The sequence below is a fragment of the Serinus canaria genome, chromosome 25 (assembly GCF_022539315.1).
Source record: "Serinus canaria isolate serCan28SL12 chromosome 25, serCan2020, whole genome shotgun sequence".
NCBI lineage: Eukaryota > Metazoa > Chordata > Aves > Passeriformes > Fringillidae > Serinus > Serinus canaria.
Window position 1 is genome coordinate 5,194,883 of NC_066338.1, and position 22,664 is coordinate 5,217,546.

At 52.3% G+C, this 22,664-nt stretch overlaps 1 protein-coding gene across 1 annotated transcript in view; it reads left to right on the plus strand.

Moving 5' to 3' along the window:
• LOC115485198 (uncharacterized) overlaps window positions 1-22,664 on the plus strand; it is a 2,106,330-nt gene that overhangs the window by 832,733 nt on the left and 1,250,933 nt on the right. The window contains 1 exon segment of the mRNA XM_050983901.1: window positions 7,938-7,946. Within this exon segment, the coding sequence (XP_050839858.1) occupies window positions 7,938-7,946 (9 nt within the window).

Consider the following 22,664-nt stretch of genomic DNA (forward strand, 5'->3'; position numbering starts at 1 on the left):
GTGCCTAAGGGCAAATGAAGCCGCAGCACAGTGCCTGAGACTCAGAGGCGCAACCGTGCCAGTGCCTGGAGCACTGTCAGGCAGTGCTGGGATCCCGGGTGTGGTTCTGGTCCCCACAAGTGAGGAATGGCAGCCCCAGGCTCAGAGCCAGTCAGAAAGCCAACCAAGTGAGACCAGAGGGAGGGCACCCTTCCAGTTTCTCTTGGGCATGGCTGCAAAACAGCCCCTGCTGCTTCTTCCTCCACCTGTGTTTGGGGTGTGCTGGTGGCAGAGCCAGCCAGGTTGTGCTCTGCATTCCAAAGCCTGTTGGGAGCGGGCATGAAAAGCCCTGTGTGCACAGCCAAGAGTCCTGGAAGGTGCTGGCAAGAGCATCCTGCAGGAACAGGGCTCTGGGCTCTGGCTGGGAACAGCCTGGTTTTGCTGCTGTGACCACAGGCAGGAGTTGTGGCAGGTGAAGAGGCAGCAGGCAGCTTGTGTTTGTAGAGGGCCTGGGGCTGCACCTCTGAACCTCCACCTGGAAACACACTTGGGGGAATACGAGCTAGAGCTGGAGTGCCTGTCCTGAAAGGACCTGAAGTCATTCAGCCTTGCCAGCATTTCTTAAGAGTGTATTGGTGTTCCCCAGGAAAGCAACACATTTGGGGAAATGCCTTTGGAGGAAAGGGGCTTGCTTCTCAAGGAAAGTGCTTCCCAGGGAGCTCCCAGTGAGATAGGAAGGGTGATCCAGGAACCATAGACCTGGCAGCCTGAGCTTGCCACTGAGGAAGGCCTTGGAGCAGATCCTCCTGAGTGCCATCCCATGGCATGTACAGGGAACCAGGGGGTCTGCTGGAGGGTGGGAAAGCTCTGGGGAGGGACAGGGACAGCTTGGGGTCCTGGTGGGGTGTTGAGGGCTACTGTGTGGGAGTTTGGGGGTGTCGGTGTTGGTGGGGTTTTGGGGAAGGAGTTGTCTGGAAGGTGAGAGGTCTAGGCTGGAATTTGAGTCAGTTTGAAAGCAGCATCTGTGGTTTGGCACAACTTTGGTTACTGAGGACAGAAAGAATATCTGTGACTATTCTTGTTCATGGTCCTGATTCTCCTGCAGGGAACAAGAAGGGAGAGCTGTACTTTACTGGCCACTTAGATATCAGTACCAGGGGGAGGATTAGCCCTTTTGCCATCTACTCATTGTTTGGGCTACTTGTGTAACACTGAGTGGACTTTATTTTTCTTGAAAGATTTTATTCTTTAAGAGAATTAAGATAATATCATCCCTTCATAGAAAACCATTTGCAAACCAAAGAAAGGCCCTTTTTTTACCTCAGTGCAGTGCTATTTTGAGTGTCTCTCAGTGGATGATGTTAAGGCAAATGAGTTCCTGCTTTGAGACAGTAAGCAAAATTCCAAAAATTCCAAAATTCCTTCACCTTCCCAGGCCATCCCAATGAAGTTGGGAAGTTTGCAAATTTTTGGAACTACTTGAGTTGAGCACCGGGAAGTAAAGCTTTCCTGAAGTGAGGATTCCTAAATGCCAGATTCTTCTCTGCCTTTGCCACTAAGGTGTTTTTGTGCTGATGGAAATTACTTCAATGAGAAAATCATTTCAGCATGGAGTGAGAGCTTCTGACTGAGACCAAGTGTTGCCAGCAGTTGCTCCAGGTGCTCCTGCCAACAGCCCCTGCAGGAAGGAGCACAGTCCCCAGTGCACGTGGGCTTTGGCTCCCTCTGGCACAGAAGCCCCCTGGGGGCAAAGGTCTCTGGGGCAGGAGATGAGCCCAAGCGATGCCAGGGCTCGGGGGGGTGGCAGGTCTGCTTGGGCAGGGACTCTGCCACCCCTGCTGATGTCAGCGCTCCCCAGGCCGCAGGGCTCAAAGCAGCATTCATGCTCTGGCCCACACGTTCCATGTCCATGCCACACCAGTGGGTTTAGGATGGCCATCAGCCAGGACGTGTCCCAAGGAGGCTGAGCCAGCTTCTGTGGAAGGCCCTGTGCCCTGCCCAGCAGAGCCCTGGGGGCTCCTTCTGCTGCCCTGAGCCCACAGAGCAGGGCAGCATTTCCTGATGGTTTGAGCTGTTCCTAAAGACCCTGTCGGGCTGGCGTAGACATCTGGGGTGTGAGATTCCTTCAACCTGGGCCACTTTGGGTGGGCTGGGGGCGGCCCCAGGGCAGGCAGCTGTGTGTGCAGATCCCTTTGTGACACAGTGCAGCATGGGCACTGGGTCATAGAACAGGTGTCTAAGGGCCCTTTGTGACACATGGTGACTTAGGAGTTGGCAGTGACAAGAGCACACCACAGTGCTTGGAGCACACAACGGGACAGGACGGGACAGAGCAGTGCCGTGAGGAGCCCCTGCACAGCGCGCTCGTTCGTGTCCAAACCGGAGCCTTTCCGAAGCATTGTTCCTGCAGCTGAGCTCGAGGCCTGACCACAGGACTTGCCGACCTGTGGTCTCCCTGAGGCTTCTCTTCCACAAGTGCCCTCGAGGGCAGAGCGTAGGACTTGGTGCCCCAGAAGCATCTCCCATCCCTGCTGCCAGTGCCCTCGAGGCCAGACCACAGTCCTTGACAGGAGTCTCCTGTCCTTGTGGCAGGAGCCCTTGGGACCGAGTGCAAGACTTGCTGTCCTGTAGCCTTCCTGAGGCTTCTTTATTAAAAGTGCCTTCCAGGCACAACTGCAGGACTTGGTGACTTGGAGCTTTTCCAAGGCATCTCTCCTGCAAATACCAACAAATCCAGTCAGAGACATGGAACAGAAACCCCCGAGAGTGCCCAAGCTGGCCTGGGTGGAGGAGGAGGAGGAGGAAGATGACCCTGGAGCTGCCCCAGCACAGGAGACTGAAGAGGTGGTGCCGTTCCAGCCACCGCAGGAGGGTGAGTGGCAGACCGGCAGGACTGGTGCCTACAGCCGGCTTGACCCAATGCCATGCCATGCCATGCCATCCCCTGGGGACATGCCCACGGACAGGACGGAAAAGGGGCCTGGCAGACACCCCACAGTGGCGGTGCTCCATCCTCCTGAGGCATCCCAGAGCTCTCTCTGCCTGGGGAGTGCAGGGCTGGGCTGTGTTCTCTGGCCTCTCCCGCAGCCCCTCAGCTCTGTCTGTGCTCGCTCTTTTCCAGATCCAGCCCTGCAGCGCACACCAGAGCAGGAATCCAGCCGTGGCCGATTCCGCAGCACAGCTCAGGTACCTGCAGCCATCCCAAGCTGGGCTGGGCCTGCTGTCCCTGCTCAGCCGAGCACTGTGTGTGCAGCATTCCATGCAACATCCCTGCCTACCTGCCCTTCTCTGACAGTTCATCTGCAAATTCATGAAGAGAATGCAGGAGGAAGAGACCATCACCATGGCCGCTGGGCTCAGACCATACTCGCCCATTTTCCAAACTAAGACCAGTGCTGCCCTGCTCTGTATGCTTGTAGAGGAAGATTTTTACAATCCAGTGCAAGTAAGCAGCCTGTGCCCAGGGTTTGATTCTCTCAGGAATTGCTTGGCCTCCCAAGCATCCCATGCGGGTTGCTGTGAGCCTTTGAGGCCACATGGCAGTGTGGTGGGAAGGGAAGCACTTCCCTGGGGAAGCTGGGGACATTGCTTCCTCTGGCAGCTTTCCAAATCTCCCTTTGCCTTCTCCAGGTGCCCGCCATGGTCAGGTACATCCACCAGTGGCTCATTGCCAATGATTCTGATGAGCACAGGCTGGACAAGCCCCTGCTGGATCTCACAGAAGCACAGCCAGATGACACAGTGGTGACGCTCCTGCGTCTGGCCCCATCCTGTGACAGGTATGGGGCCCACCTGCCCAGAGGGCTCAGGGCTCCCCAGCCCATCACCCTGTACAACCTGTCCCAGGTGTCTGACCAACAGAGGGTTCCAGGGCGCTCTGGCTGCTCCCTTTCCCAGCTCTAGCATGTCAGCCCCTGAGTCTGCTGCCATGCTCCCTCCCTGCCCCTCAGGGGTCTGTCCCCACCGGGCTGGGCTGCCTGGCTGCTGCTGGCGAGGGGCAGTGGGCAGAGGCAGAACTGGCAGCCAGCTCAGCTCTCCCTGGTGCTGTGTCTGAGACTACCTGAGACAGAGCTGTAACCCAACAGAGCTGCCATGGCCATGTGGAAGACCATCATGGGCTCGTCCAGGACTGTGGAGCTGGTGCAGCTGACACTCCTGGATGTGCTGGGGAGCTGGCCAGAGTACAGCACGTGCACCTCTGATGGGGACGAAACGGGTGTCTTTGCCCTGGCTGTGAGTTTCTGACACTGGCCTTTGCTGGCCCCAAGGCCGCCTCTCCAGCAGCTCTCCTTCCTCCTTCCCCCACTGCATCTCCCTGCCTCAGGCGCTGGCCTGAAACCTGGCCCGGGGCAGCTTCAGGCCCGCCAGGCCCCGTGCTCCCCCTGCCTCTCTCTGGGCCTCTCTCTGCCAAGCTCAGGCCCTGCCACACGGACACCTTGGCACTGAGCGCTGTCTCAGGGGGGCTTTTTCCTTTGCAGGCAACCGTGGTGATGTGGAAGATCCTCCAGGTGCCCTGTACCCCACGGATATTGAAGGTGTATTTCCCCCGCCTCTTTGTGCATCTGCTCTTCCAAGTGTTCTTCAGCACTCTGGATATGCCAGAGGAGGTCGATACCTTCTGGAAGCAATGCCAGGAAGAGCACGGCCTTGCCACCAGCCCAAACAGGTGCTCCATCCTTTTTCCCTTCCATGTGGCCTGGGAAGGAGTCAGTGCTGCCAGTGTGACCTGGGCTTTGCTCTGCACACAGGTTTGCAGTGCAGACCCTGAAGTCCCTGCTCTGCCTTCTGCGGCGTGAGGATGTGGTGGTGGCAATGGAACGCAAGCGTGGCTGGGACACGCTGCTCTCTGTTGACACCCACCACTTTGCCGTGGCTCTGCTGGGCAGGTGAGACCCCACTGCCCACTGCCACTGACATTTGTGCTCTGTGCCCAGGTGCCCCACACAGTCCCCATGGTTGTGGGCTACAGGGCCCTGTCACTGAGAGACAGCCAAGCACACTGGAAAAGGCAGGGAGAGGAGGGTACCCATGAGCAACCAACTCCCACATGGCCCAGGTCCCCTTGCTGGAAGGCTGATGGGGAAAGATGAGAACTCTGTGAGTCACTCCTGGGAGAGGTTTGCCCACTGGCTCAGGGTCTTGTTTCCTTTTTCCTCTTGTCAGAGAAATTCGCCAAGCAGACAAACACTTTTCTTCCAAGATTGCATTCTACCTGCTCAGCATGCTCGGCAAAGAAATGCTGTACTGGGATTTCCCTGCCCTGGCATTCCTTGTGGAGGTGAGCCTCAAGGCCAGCACTGCCTTGCTGAGCTGCCTCCCAGCTCTCTGCCCTCTCGTAGCCACAGCTGCCAGGATGGTGCCTGTGCCCTGTGCTGCTGCCTGGGCCCAGCCCTGTGTAGTTTTGGGCTCCTGCTGGCCGGGTCCCCTGTCACTGCCCTGTGCCTTTCAGGTCCTCGAGTGCCTGGATTTGAAGGAATGCAGTGACAGTGTTCTGGAGATCATGTCACAGAACCTGCAGAGCGAGCACAGGGCGAGGCGTTACTTGGCCCTCAGAGGCCTCGTAGTGCTGGGCAAGAATCCCTTGATGGTGAGGAGGGGACAGTGGCTGAAGCCGTGCAGGCAGCGTGGGGCTGGGCAACGCAGTCGCTTGGCCTTGCCTGGGCTTTGTGTGCTGGGGCAGCTGCTCCCAGCTCTCCTGCCTCCCACTTCAGCTGTACGAGTGCTCCGAGACAGGCCTTTGGCCTCTGGGCCCTGCAGCAGCAAGGTGGTGTTTCAGAAACTTGTGTTCCACGCAGGCTGAAAAAATGGGGAGCCTGACGGAAAGTCTTGTGCAGCTCCTGGAGGAAAATGACAGTGACATGGTCAGGATGACCATTCTTCTACTCCGATATTTGCTCCTGGATAATGGTGCCCAAATACCCACCCGCATCGCCCTGCAGCTGGCTGAGGCGCTCCTGCCACTCTTTGACTGCGTAAGGCTCTGTGCCCACGGCCACGGCCACTGGCTGCTGCCCGGACATTCCACTGCCCTGTGGAGATGCAGCCCTGTGCCCTGGGGGGCCTGAAGCAGCTGATGCTGAGGTCTTTTGTCCTTCCTTTCATACAGGATGATAGCCAGGTGCAGCTGAGCTCCATGTGTCTCTTTCAAGAGATGCTGGACTTGTTAACGCAAGAGGGAAGAAAGGCCCTGAAGTCACACGTGCGCCAGAGCCTGCTCCCACTCTACTTCCACTGCCATGATGAGAATCAGCTTGTAGCTGAGGTGAGGACTTGTGGCCGGCTGCTATCCCCCTGACAGGGGGCTGGGCTGCCTCCTGCCTCTGGCACTTTGCGGGCTGCAGTCTCCTCCAGGCTGTGGCACTGGGATGCTTCTGTGCCCTGGCCTGTGGGGCCATCTCTACATCTCTGCTGCTCCCCAGGCCTCCCGGGAAATGCTGCATTCTTCAGCCAGATTCCTGAAGAGGAGGCGTCTCGATCAAGTGCTACAGGTGGATCAGACATGGAGGTTCGGCAAGAGCCTGGTAAGGACTGCCAAGAATCCCCGGCCTCAGCCTGAAGAAGGCCCCAAGGGCGGTGCTCAGTGTGCAGCACGCAGAGGCGGCGCGGGCTCTTCTCCAGGCTCCCGTGGGCCAGAGCCGGCACTGCGGCTCCCCGGACAGCAGCCGGCCCTCTGCCCCCTCCCCTCGGGAGCCCGGCGCCAGCGGCTGCTGGCCGCGCCTCAGGGCTGTGCGGGCAGGGGAGGCCGGGGCTGGGCGCAGGCAGCGCCCGGCCCAGGGGCTGAGCCCGCGCCAACCCTTCCTTCCCTCCCGCCGCTCTCTCCAGCTGGCAGAGGACAGGAGCCGAGCGGCCGAGCACCTGTGCCGGGCCCTGCCCTACCTGCAGAACCCACAGGAGTCCCTGCGAGCGGCGGCCATCAGGTTCATGGGTGAGCCACGAGCCCGGGCTCCCTCCCCGGCCCGCCGCAGCTCGGCCCCAGCCCTGCCTGCTGCCCCGGCAGTGCTGGCCGGGCCCGGCGCCGTGGAGCCCCGGCTGGCCTCGGCGCTGCTGCCGCCCTCTGGCAGCCGAGCCCTGGGGCGGCAGCGTGCGGCCAGGGCCCGGGCTGAGCCCTGCCGGGCCAGCAGGGTGTGTGGCCACAGCGCCGGCAGCGCCGCTGACAGGGAGCTGTGCCGCTGGGGCCGTGACAGGCTCTGTGTTCACAGGGATGGCCGGAGGGCACCTGAGGGGGAAGAAGGAAGAGCTCCAGCTCATCTGCAACGGTGAGTGAGGGCAGCGGGCTGGCAGCGGGGGCTGGTGGGGGGAAGCTGCAAGCCCTGTCCCGGCTGCAGAGGGCTCTGCTCCCTGTGCGGATGAGAGGCTGCGTGGGCAGAGCACACAGAGACTTTAAGGCCACGTGGGGGATTCGTGGCCAGCAGCTTCGGGCTGGTCCCGTTGGTCCCTGCTCCCTCCTGGCCATGGCTAGAGCAGGCATGGATGGTCTTGGCAGAGGGCTCTCCTCGGGTCCCGCAGATCTGGGATCTGACCATGGCTCTCTTCCTCTCTTTCAGCCCTTGAACACCTTAAAGAGGACACCAGCAGTGCTGTGTCAGACTTGGCATTTCAAACATTGTATGTCCTCCAGTCACTCCAGAGTGAGCGATCTTCCATCTTCCAGAGGCTGCAGGATCAGCTCTGCAGGGCATGGAGGACACGGCCTCGTCTGTCAGGGCTCATCTGGCTGCGCTGCTGGAGCTCTGCAGAGAGCTGAGCCCAGAGGCTCTGTCTGCTGGGGCCACCGGAGCCAGTGGGAATTTTTTTATTTCTTTAGGATTGTTCTTTTTTTCTTTTTGTTTTTTCTGTAGTATATGAATATAGAATGTGTTATAATACACAGACTCACAAGAGCTTCTTTTGCTTCCCAGGATCTGCAGGGCATAGGGGAAGAGGGGGGAAAGGGTGCTTGGGCTCAGCAAGCTGCCCAGGTGGGCAGTGTGTCAGGAAAAATGGCCAGAAGCCCCTTGGCCTTTGGTGGTTCTGCTGAAGACTTTGTGCTGCCAACAGAGCAGTTGGGCAGGGGCTGGAGCTGCAGAGATCCCTGTGAGAGCGGTGCCTGGAGATGGCCACAAGCCCTGTGCCAGGCAGGAAGCGCCATCCGTGTCCTCCTGCCCGTGTGCTGCTGGCTGGATTGCTCAGGGCTCTGAGGTGCCTCTGGCTGGGGCTCCTCTGGAGCTGCTGTGGGGCTGCAGCGCTGCTGCCGGGCAGCTTGGCCGGGCTGAGGGAGACCCTGAGGGGATTGGGCCACGAAGGGACGAGGGGCTGCGGAAGCCCTGACAGGACACAGCAGTGGGAAGGCACGAGGGGGATGTGTGAGGGAGTGGGTGGCTGTAACATTGGCTGGGGGTGGAGTGGGTGGGAGACAAAGAGACCACTCACCCCAATGTTCATGTGACAAACAGAGAGCATTTATTTTCAAGCCCTTCCTTCTAAAGGGCCTTTGAAAAACTCAGTCTGGATAATTTCATTACTCTGATCTCTATGCCCTGTCAGATTCTGGCCAGTGAAATGCTGCAGCCTTGGGAGAGATGTGACTGGGCAAGGCCCCTCTCAGCCAAACCAGGGGCTGGTGCATTCACACAGTACCAGCCAGCCTGCACTGTGACACACGGCAACAGAGGGCAAGGCACAGCTCCGGGTGCTCCCCAGTAACCTCAGCTCTGGGAGCACTGTCTGCCCCAAGCTCCAGGGGCTGCAGTGGGAGCCTGGCTGGGCTCTGCCCTGGGGCCATCCTGCAGGGACAGCTGGAAACAGGGAGCATTCCCTTGCCACAAAGAGCCAAGCCAGGCCTGCAGGGCAGCTGCTCCAGCCCGGACTGCACTGTTGGGTGCTGTGCTCTGGGGCTGGGGCTCCCCGCACAGGGCACTGGACTGGTGTGCCAGAGGAGACAGAGAAGCTTCAGCTTCAGCCAAACTGAGGGGGAGCGTGGGCTGGGGAGAGTGGGGAGGCTCAAGGGGATTCACAGAGCTCATCCTGCTGAAAGGACAAGGAAAAGGGAGTGGAAACTCAGCAGTGAGCAGAGCTGAGGCCTGGAGAGTGGCTCTCAATGACACTAAAATCCCAGCAGACATTTCTGCTCTTCAGCCAGTGACAGAATGAATCCCTAAGCCTGGGGCTCAGCCTTCCTCGTGGTGAGGGACACCAAGGAAGGCAACAGAGCCCGGGCCTATCCCCCCAGTCCCCCCACTGCTCCAGGCTCAACCCTTGGCCTGCTGGGGAGATGCCAAAGCATCCACAGGGAGCATTCCCTGCCCTCAGGAGAATTTCTCCCAGGTGTCTTGCACTGACTCTGTGTGTCTGTGTGCACACAGGAGTGCCTGTGCTGGGGAAATGGGGCAGAAATGCTGCTCTCTGAGGGGTCTGAGTGCCTTGGAGAGCTGAGTCAGTCAGGCCTGAAAGTGAGGTTAAATCACAAGTTGTAAGATAAGTTAAATGCTGCTAAGTGTTGTTTTTTTGCTCAGTTGTTATGTTTATTACAAGTTATAAGCTAAGTTGAATATTGTTAAAGGTAATTCCTCTGTTGAATTCAAAGTCATAAGATGTAAGTCAGGTTAAATACTATTAAGCTCTATTCTTTTGCTAAATTGGGAAGTTGAAGGTATCAGTTAAGGTTAAGGTATTAGTTAAGTCCTGTTAAGTTTGAGTTCTGCAACCTTTTAGGCCGTATTCCTTTTATCCTTGCCCTCACTGTGCTGTTGGCACACACAGACACAGTGTCTGTGTGTCAAACCATCCAAGACATGCTCTTTGTCCCCTCGGTTTCATGGGGCCCCACAGGGTCACAATGGCCCATAGATTATAAGATGACCTGCAGTGTCATAATGGACCCTAATTTCTAAAGGCTCTTGGCTCATTTCTGGTTTGATTGCCTGGATTTTGTGAGGTTTTGTTGTTGTTGCTTTGTTTCCTTGGTGTGCCTGAAGTGTCCAGTCAGGAGCAGAGTCACTCCTGCCAAGGAACTTTGTGCTGCTGTCCCTTAATATTAAATCTGGTTTTTGCTGATCCCTTGCTGGTGATTTTTTTAGTGCTCTTAAGCCCTTTATCGGAACAGGGTGAAGGAGCCCTGGCCCAGGCTCTGGTCCTCGGGGACACGGGGACACTGCCGGGGGGTCCCTGTCCCCCTGTCCCACCCCCTAGGACCCCGGCCCCCGATCCCCATGTCAGGCTCTGGGGTCGATCTCGTGGAACATCCTCTGGGGGAGGCTGCGGCACCGGGGGTGGGGGGACCCGGGAGGACCCTGCTGGGTACGAGCAGGTTTGGACTGCTCTGGGGGGAACTGTGAGGGGGGGCAAATAGAGCGATCTCACAAAGCCCCATTGATGTCACACAGCCCCTGTGATGTCACACAGCCCCTATGATGCCACACAACCTGTGTGATGTCACAAAACTGATGTGTGATGTCACAGAAGACTCTGTAATGTCACCAAGTCACACTGCAATGTCACAGTGTTTTCTTTGATGTCACAGACTGCTCTATGATGGCCAGATCTGCTCTAGGGACTCACACGCCAGCCAGGGATGTCACAACCCACTCTCTGATGTCACAGACCCACTCTCTATGATGGCCAGATCTGCTCTAGGGACTCACACCTTACTCTATGATGGCACAGAGAGGTGATGCCTCAGTGATGCCACAAATCTCTCCCTGTGATGTCATACTGCCACTCTGTAACATCACTGCACACACTTTGACCTCAAAGCTCACTCTATGATGTCATAGAGCCATGCCATGAGGTCACAGCCTGCTCTGTGATGTCACACAATCCCCTCTATGATGCTCTAGCTGCTCAATGACCTCCCACAAAAAACTCTATGATGGCATAGCCCAATCTGTGACCTCACACAAAAAAATCTATGATGTCATAGCGCAATCTGTGACCTCACACAGCCCACTCTGGGCTGTCTCACAGCCCCTTGCTGACATCCCAGCTGCCCTGTGCCTCTATGACACAGCCACAGAGGTGCTGCTGTGACACAGCCCCCTCTGGGACATCCCACAGCCCCTGCCAGTGCTGAGCCCCTGTGAGCTCTGTCTGTGCCCTGCTGGTGTCCCTGAGGTGCCCTGGCAGTGCCCCAGCCCTGCTGGGCTGTGCCCAGGAGCTGCTCCTGCCCAGAGCTGTCTCTCTGCAGGGCTGCCCTTGCCAGGAGCTGCCTCTGGGCCAGGAGCCCAGCCCAGCTCAGCAGCACAGACACAGCACAAGGACTTGAATGACCCTCTGGGGCTTTGGTGCTCTTTGCATCAGACTCAGTCCCTCAGAGTGTGCTCAAAGAACTTCTCAAAAACACAAACTTAGAACACTCTTTAATTTTTACTGGGTCGCACTCATGGACACAACTCATGTGAAAGTGTCTCCAGGTTCCAGGTAGAGCAGAACACTGGAGGCAGCCATGAGAGTGAGGACAAGCAAGGCAAAGGTGTGTCTGGTGCTGAGCACACCTGGATGTGTTTCAGGAATGCAAAGGGCCAAGGCCTGAGCCCCAGCCCCTGGCCAGGCAGATCCTGTCCCTCCCTCAGTGCTCAGGGCTCTTCCCGGGATGGGCACTGGCATGTGGAGATGGGCAATGCCAAGGGCAGGACCATGGGGCAGCCCCTGCCAGGATACTGAGCAGGGACAAGGAGGCAATGAGGCCCCAGGGCTGCCAGGGTCACTTGTCCCCTCCTTGTGGCCTCAGGCCCAGGGCCAGCAGCCATGGCCAAAGTGCTGCCCAAGTTGGCTCTGTCAGGGCCCTGCAGCTGCTGCCCATCCCTGTGCCCTGTGCAGCCCAGGCTGTCCTACGGTGTCCCTGCCCTGGCCTCTGTCCCTGCAGGCTGTGCTCATCCCCCGGCTGCCCCACCTGGCTGGCCCCTTCCTTTGCTGACAGCTCTGCCTCCTGCCTGCCTCTGCCTGCCCACACAAAGCCTTGGGCTGCTCCAGGCTCCTTCTGGGGACGTGCTGCACCACAGCCCTGCCCCGGCAGGGAAATTCCTTTCTCTTTGCTCCCAGTCTGGGCTTCCCCAGCTGCCCTTAGTACTAATTTTTTTCTTTCTCTGGCTGTTCTCTACTATGTCGAAAGGATCCACATTCTCTGAAACCACCCTTCAATCCCTTCCAGGCTCTTCTCTGCTGTCCTCAGTCTCCACCCCACTGAGCTCCTGTGTCCCTATGGAGTGGTCCTGTGCTCAAGGCCAAGAGCACCTGGACAAGAGGGACAGTTCTTTTCTATAGGAAGGAAACCACAGAACCCCAGGGTTTGAAGGCAGATGAGAAGCAGTCACCAGAGGCCAAGGCAAGCCAGACCTGTCTGTCCTGGTTACTTTTGTCTGAAGGTACCCCTTGGATATTTAAGAGTTTTGGGGGTGGAATTTCATTTCAGCCATGGGTTCCTGGAATGGAATGACAGTTCTCCATAGGAAGGAAAGAGTGGAGCCCCAGTGTTTCAAAGGCTGATTAGAGGCAGCCCCGAGGAGGCCAAGGCCAGGCAGACCTGTTGTCAGGGAGGAATCCTTGGACAGACAGAATTTGGGAGGCCAAACCCCACTTTTGTCTCTGGGCATCTGGACAAGAAGGACAGTTCTTTTCCATAGGAAGGAAAGTACAGAGCCCCAGAGTTTCAAAGGCAGATGAGAGCTGGCCCTCAGGAAGCCAAGGGAACCTGGACAGTCCTGGCAGCTTTTGTCTGGGAGCTATCCTTGGATATAAGGAATTTCAGAGGCTGAGTCTCCATTTTGCCATGGTTGCCTGGACTTGAAAGATGTTTTTTTCCATGAGAAGAAAAGCACAGGCCCCCAGTATTTTGAAGATGAGAGGTGGTCCCCAGGAGGCCAAGGCCAGCACAGAGTGGGTTGTGTGAGGTCACAGGTTGGGCTATGACATCACAGAGTTTGTAGTGTGAGGTCATGGAGCATCTACAGCATCATAGAGGGGATTCTGACATACAGAGCAGGCTGTGAGGTCAAAGTGTGTGCTGTGACATTACAGAGGGGCAGTATGACATCACAAAGAGGGTTTTGTGACATCACTGAGGGGGTTGTGACATCACACAGCTGTCTGTGACATCATAGGGTAGGATGAGGGGCCATAGAGGAGACTCTGCCATCATAGGGTGTTGCTCTGTGACATCAGAGAGTGGGTTGTGACATCACTGGGTGGTTCTGTAACATCATAGAGCAGTCTGTGACATCACAGAACAGAGTGTGACATCATATTGTGATTTTCTGACACCACAGACTCTTCTGTGAAATCACAGCACAGCTGCATGACATTCCAGGGTGACATCCAGAGCCGGCTCTGTGACATCACAAGGGTGGGTGCTGTGTGACATCCCCGAAGGGGCTGAGACGTCACAAAGGTGCTGTTTGACATCACAGGGGCTGTGTGACATCACAAGGGTCTGTCTGACATCACAGGGGTTGTGTGACATCACAGGGCTGTGTGAGGTCACTGGGGAGGTCACTCTGCCCTGTCCCCCCTCACAGCCCCCCCAGAGCAGTCCAACCCTGCTCATGCCCAGCAGGGTCCCCTGTCCCCCCGGGTCCCCCCGCCCCCGGTGCCGCAGCCTCCCCCAGAGGATGTTCCACGAGATCGACCCCAGAGCCTGACACGGGGACGGGGGGCCGGGGCCATGGGGGTGGGACAGGGGGACAGGGACCCCCCAGCAGTGTCACTGTGTCTCCCAGGGCCAGAGCCTGGGCCAGGGCTCCTTCACCCTGTTACAAACGAGGGCTGGAGAGCCTGAAAAAATCCCCAGCAAGGGGTCAGCAAAAACCAGATTTAATATTAAGGGACAGCAGCACAAATTTTCTTTGGCAAGACTGACTCTGCTCCTGACTGGACACTTCAGGCACACCAAGGAAAAAAAGCAACAAAAAACCCAAACAAAATCCAGGCAATCAAACCAGAAATGAGCTGAGAACGAAGGCTTTTCTTGCTCAGGAAAGGAACTGTCCTTTGTCCAGGCGCCCATGAAATTTGGTTTCTACCTCCAACACTGCCTGTTGTGACAGACTGGAGGAGATTGTTGGCGCAAAACATTTGCTCCACAGGGGAGGAGGAAGGGGCAGGTCCAGCCTTGCCCTGCCCTGGAACCCCAGCCCTGCCCTGCCCTGGAACCCCAATCCCCCCAGAGCCTCCATCCCAGCCCAGCAGTGTCTGCCAGTCCCTGGCACAGCACAGGCAATGCTCCACAGCCACCTCTGGAGCCCCAGCCCAGCTCCTGAGGGACCAAATGAGCCCAAGTCCCACCTGGGGGAAGGGCCCAGGAAGACCAAGGGCTATTGAAGGCTGACCACAAGGCAAGCACACAGCTTGATCCTGCATCCTCTTGGAATTTCTATCTGAACACCACTGGAATTCAGGAGTTGGCAGCTGTGAGTGTGCTCCTCTGTATCTTTTTTGTCTTTCTCTCCTTCTGTGTCTTCTTCTATTTCTTTGCTCCTGCAAATTTTGATTAATATTAAATTGAACAGGCTTAGCATTTGTGAAGTCAAATGGGCCAAGCTAATGCTTTGAGAAGTGTTTCTTGTTGATTGAATGTCTGTCGTGATTTGACATGAAAAGAATTTTCAAATGTAATACAAAACTTTTTGTGTAACTGGCAATCTGTTAAACCACTGAGATACTGAACATGCCTCTGTTAAACACATATTCTAAGGACAAATAAACCCAGGAACCTCCTCTTTCTTTTCCACTCAACAAAGAAGCAGCAGGCCCTGGGCCCAGCCCCCACCTAAACCAAACCAAACCAAACCAAACCAAACCAAACCAAACCAAACCAAACCAAACCAAACCAAACCAAACCAAACCAAACCAAAGCAATCCCAGCAGCCCTGCCATGGGCTGAGCCCCTTCCCCCCTCCCCATCATTGGCCCCATTCTGACCAAACCAAACCCCAACAACTCCCAAACAGGAAAACAAAAGAGGCTACAAAACCCAAACCAGAACAAAGCCAACCACAGCTATTAAAATCTTACCATCAATTCCCCCTTCCCCCAGCACAACTCAAACCAAAAACCCCTACAACCTCCAATCCATAGACAATGACCATACAAGTAAAATTAAACACAAAAAAACCCTAAACCCAACCATAAAACCAATCCTAACACATCCCAACCACAACTTCCAGCACAAGTTACTGGCAGTTCAGGTGTTAACCCTTTCAATACCTCAATCCTCTCTCAAATAAAAGAGAAACAAGCTACAAGCATATTAAAAAACAAACATAAAACCATCAAAGTCAGTAAAGAAGAAATTAAATCCCAAATAAAAAAGAAGGAAAAAAATCTTAATCTTAAAATTAAATTCCTCTTATAAACTCTAAAAGAAAAAATGTTTTTGTTATAACACATAAAACTATAAAAAAATTCAAATTAATATCAAACAAAAACGTCCATGCTAAAATAAACAAATGTTAAAAAAACCTCTAATTTCATAAAAAGTTTAAACAATGGGGTAAAAAAAAGCAATCCAGTGCTCACAAAAAAGGTCTCTGTTCCCAGAGTTAAAAATAATTGTAAAAGTAAATAATAAAAACTTTTACCTTTAAATAACTCATCTTTAAAACAATACCCCCTTAGTCAACATGGCAAATCAACAAGCTGTAAAAAAGCTTGTAGCAATAAAAACAACTTCACAATAACAAAGCTCCCCAGAAATCTGTTATCCGTGACAAAATAAGAAACTACAAAAAACCCATTTCTTCCTCTTGTAAAAAAATTGCCATAACCTTAACAAGAAAAATTCCTTTCCCAAAGTAATCTAAAAAGAGACTGTTCTACATATAGTAAAGTAACTAGAAACTTTTAATTCTGTTTCTTTACATTTTCCGTAAAAAGAAAAAATTGTAAAGAAAAAAAAGTGTTCAAAAGAGTTTATTTTAATTCTTACTACCTTCTTTTCCTTAAGTTACTTTAAATAAAATTTTCTTTATACCTTTTTAAAATTTTAAGGCTATTTTACCCTTCTCCTAATCCAATCTCACAACAAAATAAATACATAAATAATGAACCAACACTAAAACCCACAACACTCATCAATACATTGATTAAGAAACCTCAAGAGTAGAAAAATCTTAAATTAACAAAGCAAAACCACTACAATGTCATAATAAACCTTTTGCCAAAGTTTCTCTGATTTTCCTGAAGTTGCCAGTAAAGGCTGTTTTGTTCTTTTGAGCTCCTCACAATCTCTTATTGATATTTCTCCAATACTCCAAATCAGAGTGCACAAACAATTGTAATTCCTTTTAAATGTCTCCTTGAGAGAATTGTTTTGGGGATGGGGGTCAGGGCTTGTCTGTCCTGCTTGGCCCAGCCCAGGCAGGGCTTTCCCAGCCCCATCCCACACTCCATTTCCCAGCTGGAGCCCCTGGTGCCTCTGAGTTGTGCTGCCCCAGCCCCAGGGACGCTCTCCTTGTCTGCCCATTCCCCCAGGGGCTCTGGGCAGGGATGGCCTCAGTGAGGGCTGCTGACATCCTCAGCACCTTGGGGGCTGCTGCTGAATTTCACTGCTCCAGAGCCTTGTTCAGCCTTCAGCTCTTCAGTGCAGGAATTCAGTCTCCCAGGGCTCATTAACATTCAGAACACCTTAACAAGCCAAGCATGAGGGAATAATGTGATTTCAATTTTCAAATCCTTTGCGGTTAATTAGACAGATTTCAGTAGTGTGTTCAGTCTGAATATGTTCTGTTATAAATGATCAAATCAGCCGCCAAATTTATTAAAAAAAATTTATAAATTTATTAGAGCGACAACCAAAAAAAAAAAAAAAAGGTCTATAACCACCACAGCCAAGACAGCGTCAGCCCTGGACTTTGACGCTGGGTGAACTTGGGACAGACTGACATAGTGTCAGTGTGTCCCCAGAGTGTCACCCCAACTGCTCCAGGTATCCAGCTTATATACAGTTTTTTCTGCCTGGAGCAGAAATGACCTAAGATTTCTGTACGTTCCTACATATGTATAACAGGAACTATTCAGATTCAGTCCTGTACAAAAGCAAGTCCATAGGCTTGGATGTCTGTCTGGGCTCCTCAAAATTGTCTTCTTTTCAGCTGTAGCCAGGACGTGGCTCGCTTTTCGATGTAATCTCCACCAGGTGTTGTTCGGTGAATGCTCTGGACATTCTTGGGAAATGGTCACTGATCACCCAGGAAAGACTCATTCACTCGTTAATGGTCATGATTTTATCTGGGCGAGTCCGGGAAATCTTTTGGAAATGAAAAGCCCTGCTTCTGGCCATGGGGGTCAGAGGCATGGTTGGATCTTTATAATTTTTATACAGTTTCCAAAGCATGATACAATTTCCAAAGCATGAATTATCTACATCATATACTACAATCCCTCCCCATTTTTTTACCCCTTTAATTCTTGCTTCTACTTTATTAATTTTCTATTTCTACCCACCACCACTGAGGGTTCCTCACAAGGGGAGTAACCCTTACAGTATTTGGTATTCCCCTTGTGGGATGCCCTGATATACTATACTACTTCTTTCTTCTGTGTTTTGTCTTTCAAACCTTGCCAATGCTTCTGCAGCATCGCTGGCATGCCTTCTCTCCCCGAGCCTCATGATCTTAGATGCATCATCTCTGGAAACTCCCTCCGAGTCTATGGGGACTATTGCAATCTGCATTCCCCTGACTACAGAGGGGATCAGTCTGATAAAACACGGAATCAGACAGGGTAGGAATAGGATCCTGGCTACTGAACAGAGAACAAGAAATATTACTTTGTTCCACCATGCTCCATCGAATAAATTGTCCCACCAGGAGGACTGCATTATCAAATTCCATTTTTGGACAGGGAAGTGGGCCACCTTTTTATTTCGGCTGCCAAACCTCTTACGGTTTCCCCATAATCATCAATCTCAATGCAACATTCCGATTCGTTAAATTTCCCACACACCCCTCCCTCTTTGCCAACAAATAGTCTAATGCTATTTGATTTTGGTACACAAAGGCTCTCACCTGAGTGTGCTGCCGACTTAGTAAATCCAGGGCTTCTGAGGTGTGATTCGATACAACTTCCAGAACTGCTTGCAATCTGATCAGCCTGTTCAGTAGGTAGATCGGGGTCCTATATCCATAGCTCCCATCCTGTGCCCACATGGCCAGCCCATAATAATCGATTATTCTTGCTGCTGGCCACTCCTCTTCCCCCCAGGCTTGCCCCTGCTTATTACCAGTATCATCTTCTTCAGAGTCCTCCTCTCCCTCTTCAAGGTCTCATACAACAGAGCCCCTAACAGATTGCTTTCTGTTCTCTGGAGAGTGAATAAAACTGGCCTGATCATACCCAGAGTGCAAGACCATTTCCACCTTGGGGGTAATTCACTGTATGCCTTCTTTCCACAGATCCAATACATCCCATCTGGTGCTTTCCATTTAATATCTATTTTCCCAGTGTCTCCCCAGAATTCTCTTACACTTTCCAAGGATTGGAAAGGGTTGGCTCCTGGACTTTGGACCCAGCAAAAAGAGAGAAATCCTGTTCTCTCGTCCCACTCACAGTTTGTATCATTTTTCAGACTCCAGTGTCCCAAGGGAGGGGCAGGGAGCCATACCTTTCTTTTTGAATCAGAATTCACTGTCAAAGTAGACACACAGGGAAAGTATCTTACCATTTCAGTGTATTCTCTCCATTCCTAGCTGACACAAATTGAGCTAATCACTCTTTGGTCCAAAACCCACCCCTCAGGCCTCTGTGCCAATTTTGAGACCCTCGGGCTATCCCATTTCAGAAGTTGCTCAGGAGCCAAACCTTCCCATTTCCAGGGCCATTTCTCCGCAGATTTCAGCCCCTCACAAATCCAACAGTTCGACAAACCCAATTCTGTTGCAATTTCTTGAATTAGATCGATGAATAAGTTCCTGTCTGGAGAAGGTAATTCCCCATCAGCATATTGTTTTTCCAGTACCTCGTACTGTTCACTCAGTGTTTTCAACCTCTCCTGCTCAATTCTCTGTTTACTCAATTCTGACTCTCTTATTTTCATTTCTTGAATAATTTCTTTCATCTTTCCTTCAGGATCCTCATCATCTTTGTTGTTCACAAAACAAACAACCCTATCATATTGCAGGCACACCGTGTCATCATTTACTCGTGCCAGATCCAATATGAGTGGGTCCTTTTCCCGAGTAATATTTTTTTCAAATTTCATATTATTTGTCACCCAATACATTTTCCCATTCATCGTGCATATCCCCAACTTTGCGCTATCATAGCACAAAGGGTTCACCTGGTGATATGCAATAAAGATTGACTCTGTCTTTCCCCCAACCCACACAGTTCAGTTACACTGGTCACAAATGGGGATTGACATCTGTTCTGTGTCATGTTTTTTCCTCTGGAACCTGTGATCAGTTGACTGCCTGTTCCTTAACCCTGCCTCGGGATTGATGCACCAAATCCCAATTTCCAATTCACACAATTTCACCCGAGTGCCATTTTTCCAACAGTGCCTGCTAGTTCAGTTCAGGCATTCCTCTGGGGCTTGGTATGTTGAGAGTCCCCCGTCCCCTGTGACTGGGACCACCTGAGTGCATTTTCCACACTCATCCACAGAGCTTTAATTTCCGTTGTTCCTGGGGATCTCAGTGCTCAGACTCTGTGTCCCGCACATGGCTAGGCTCAGGCCAATCAGGATTCCCACTAGGCATACTCCTCTGCCTTTGCCTCCGCCCCCTGGGGTGCCACCAGCGGCGAGGAAGATCATCTTCGCGGCAGCAGGAACACTCTTCAGGGAAGATGCTCTCAGACCTAGCCGCATCCCTCCTCTTAAAGGCGCCCCACCGAGACACCCTGATTGCATCGGAACTGCACGGGACCCTGGTGGATTTCCAGCACTCCACATCCAGGATTTCTGCTTGGGACCTAAGCTTCCCATGCACCCCGTTTTGAAAAATACGAAACCACTCCTGAGAATCTAATTCCATGATACCCAGACTTGTGGGTAAGGATGCAGACAGTCAATTTGAGTTCTTCTTCTAAACACTGGGTGCACAGTCCCTTTGGCCTCTGTCCCCTTCTGCAATGGATCACGAAAACCTCTTGACAATATTCACACTTAAAGTGCACAAATGGATAGCATACACAATCTGACAGTATACAACTGATCCGCACGTTGTCATTTATGAGGATGTTAGAGTCGGATCTTTAAGTCGCCGGGGGAAGAAGTGACCCTCCAGTCAGGTGCTTCCTCCTGCTGCTTGGCTTTCTTCACCCTAGATGCGTGTGACCAGCCCTTCTCCGCTGTCTGAATGGCCGTGTCTCTTGTCAGGAGCACAAGAAAAGGACCTTCCCAGTGAGGAGAGAGCGGTGCCTCTTTCCACACTTTTACAAACACCTTGTCCCCAGGCTGAATTTTGTGAATAGCGAACCCCAGAGGAGCACTCTGTGTCACTATTCCCTGCTTTCGAAATTCCTGTAAGTTTCTGTTGATCACAACCACGTATGGTTGGATCTGACCATCCTCAAATCTGGGGTGTCCCACTGGCATTCCATGCTTCTATGGCATCCCATACAGCATTTCGAATGGTGAGAGCCCCATCTCTGAATGAGGCATGGTTCAGATATTTAGCAAAGCCAAAGGCAGACACTTCAACCAGGATGTCTTTGTCTCCAAAATCAATTTTGATAACTGTGCCTTCAAAGTTTGATTCATTCTCTCCACTTGTCCTGAACTCTGGGGGTGCCACGGAGTGTGGTACTCCCACCAAATGCCCAAAGCATCAGCCATTTGCTTAATAACCTTTGATGTAAAATGTGTTCCCTGATCCGAATCAATGCAATTCACTACCCCATATCGGGGTACAATTTCCTCTAACAATTTCCTGGCCATGGTCTGGGCTTTTACCCAGGAGCTGGGGAAGGCATCTACCCAATGAGTCAATTTATCCACAATCACCAATACAAATTTGAACCTTCCCACTTTTGGCAATTCAGTAAAATCAACTTGAATTCTTTCAAATGGTTGGTTCGCAATGGGGCGACTCCCCAGGGCAGCCTTCCTGGCTCTTGATTTGTTTATCTTTTGACAAATCAAACACCCTTGTACCTCTTGTCTTGCCAATTCATAAATTCCCTTGCACCTGAAAAATTTTAGAAATTGTTCTGCCAGGGCCTGTTCCCCCCAGTGCGTTTTCTGGTGCAATTTTCATAAGATCCTTCTAGTAAATCCTCTGGAAACTAATTCCCTCCCATCAGGTAACCTCTACTTACATTCTATCAATTCACCTCCAATTTTTTCATAACATTCAATATCTTTTTGGGAGAGCTGAGGGGGATTCTCAGGGATTTCTTCCCTTTTGGTCTCTGGGGTACTTACCACCATAAGTGCCGCTGTTTTGGCCTCCTGATCAGCCAAATTGTTCCCTCTGGTTCAGAACTGAATTCCTGTCTGTTGCCCTTTCACATGGACAACCACAGTTTCTTCCAGACCTCTCAGTGCTTCCAGAATTTGTCAAATCAATTCCCCATGTATCAGTTCTTTTCCCCTCGTGTTGATCAGCCCCGTTTCTTCCCAAATCTTTCCAAATGTATGGACCACCCTGAAGGCATACCTCGAATTGGTGAAATTTGTTCCCTTTTTCCCTTTCAGTCTTTTCAGTGCCCTCAAAACCGCATACAATTCGCATGCTTGTGCAGACCAGCTTGCATTCAGGGAACCTGCCTCTATCACTTTCCCTGTCATCCCATCCACAACTGTGTACCCTGATTTTGTTTTCCCTTCAATCACTCTGCTCGATCCGTCTACAAACCACTTTTCCCCTTCATCTAATTCTTCTTCTTCTAAATCCTCCCTGATCTTGGTTTGCAGCTCGACTGTCTCTACGCAGTCATGAACTAATTTCTCTGCAGCCTCTCCAAACAGAAACTGCACAGGGTTCTGTGCAGTTGTTCTCAATTCCAAGTCCTGTGAGTGAATCAAAATGGCCTCATATTTTAGCAACCTTGCATCTGTGAGCCATTTGTCAGCTTTCTGCTGTAGTATCCCCCGCACATTGTGCAGTGCAAATACTACCAGAGATGCCCCGAAGGTTACCTTCTTTGCTTCTTCCACTAGCAAAGCCACAGCTACAATAGCCTGCAAACACGTGGGCCAGCCCCTGCTGACCGGGTCCAAAAGCCGGGACAAGTACCCCACAGGTTTCCTGATCCACGCCCAGTCTTATGTCAGCACCCCACGTGCTGTGTGGTTGCTAGTGTCCACAAACAACTAAAAAGGTTTCCTGACATCAGGGAGGCTCAACACTGGCGCTGCCGTGAGTGCCTCCTTGACTGCCTTAAACTCTTCCTCGACCTTTTGTGTCCATTTGATCCTATCTGTGGTGAGTTTCTCACAGAGAAATTTCACCTTCTCACTATAACTTTCAATCCACTGCTGACAATACCCCAACAACCCCAAAAGCTGCCGGAAGTCTCTTTTAGTCTGTGGGGTTGGTAAGGCAATAATCCTGACACCCTCTCTGGGTCTAATTTCTTTTTTCCGTTTGTTAACCAATGTCCCAAATATCTGACCTCTGGCACTGTGAATTGCAATTTTGATTTTGAAATTTTCAATCTCTTTTCTCTCAAAAAGTTCAAAAGCCCAATTGTGCTCGTCCTTACGTCTTCCTCCCCTTTACCTGCAACCAACAAGTCATCTACGTATTGTAGAAGCTTTGTTCCTTCTGCGG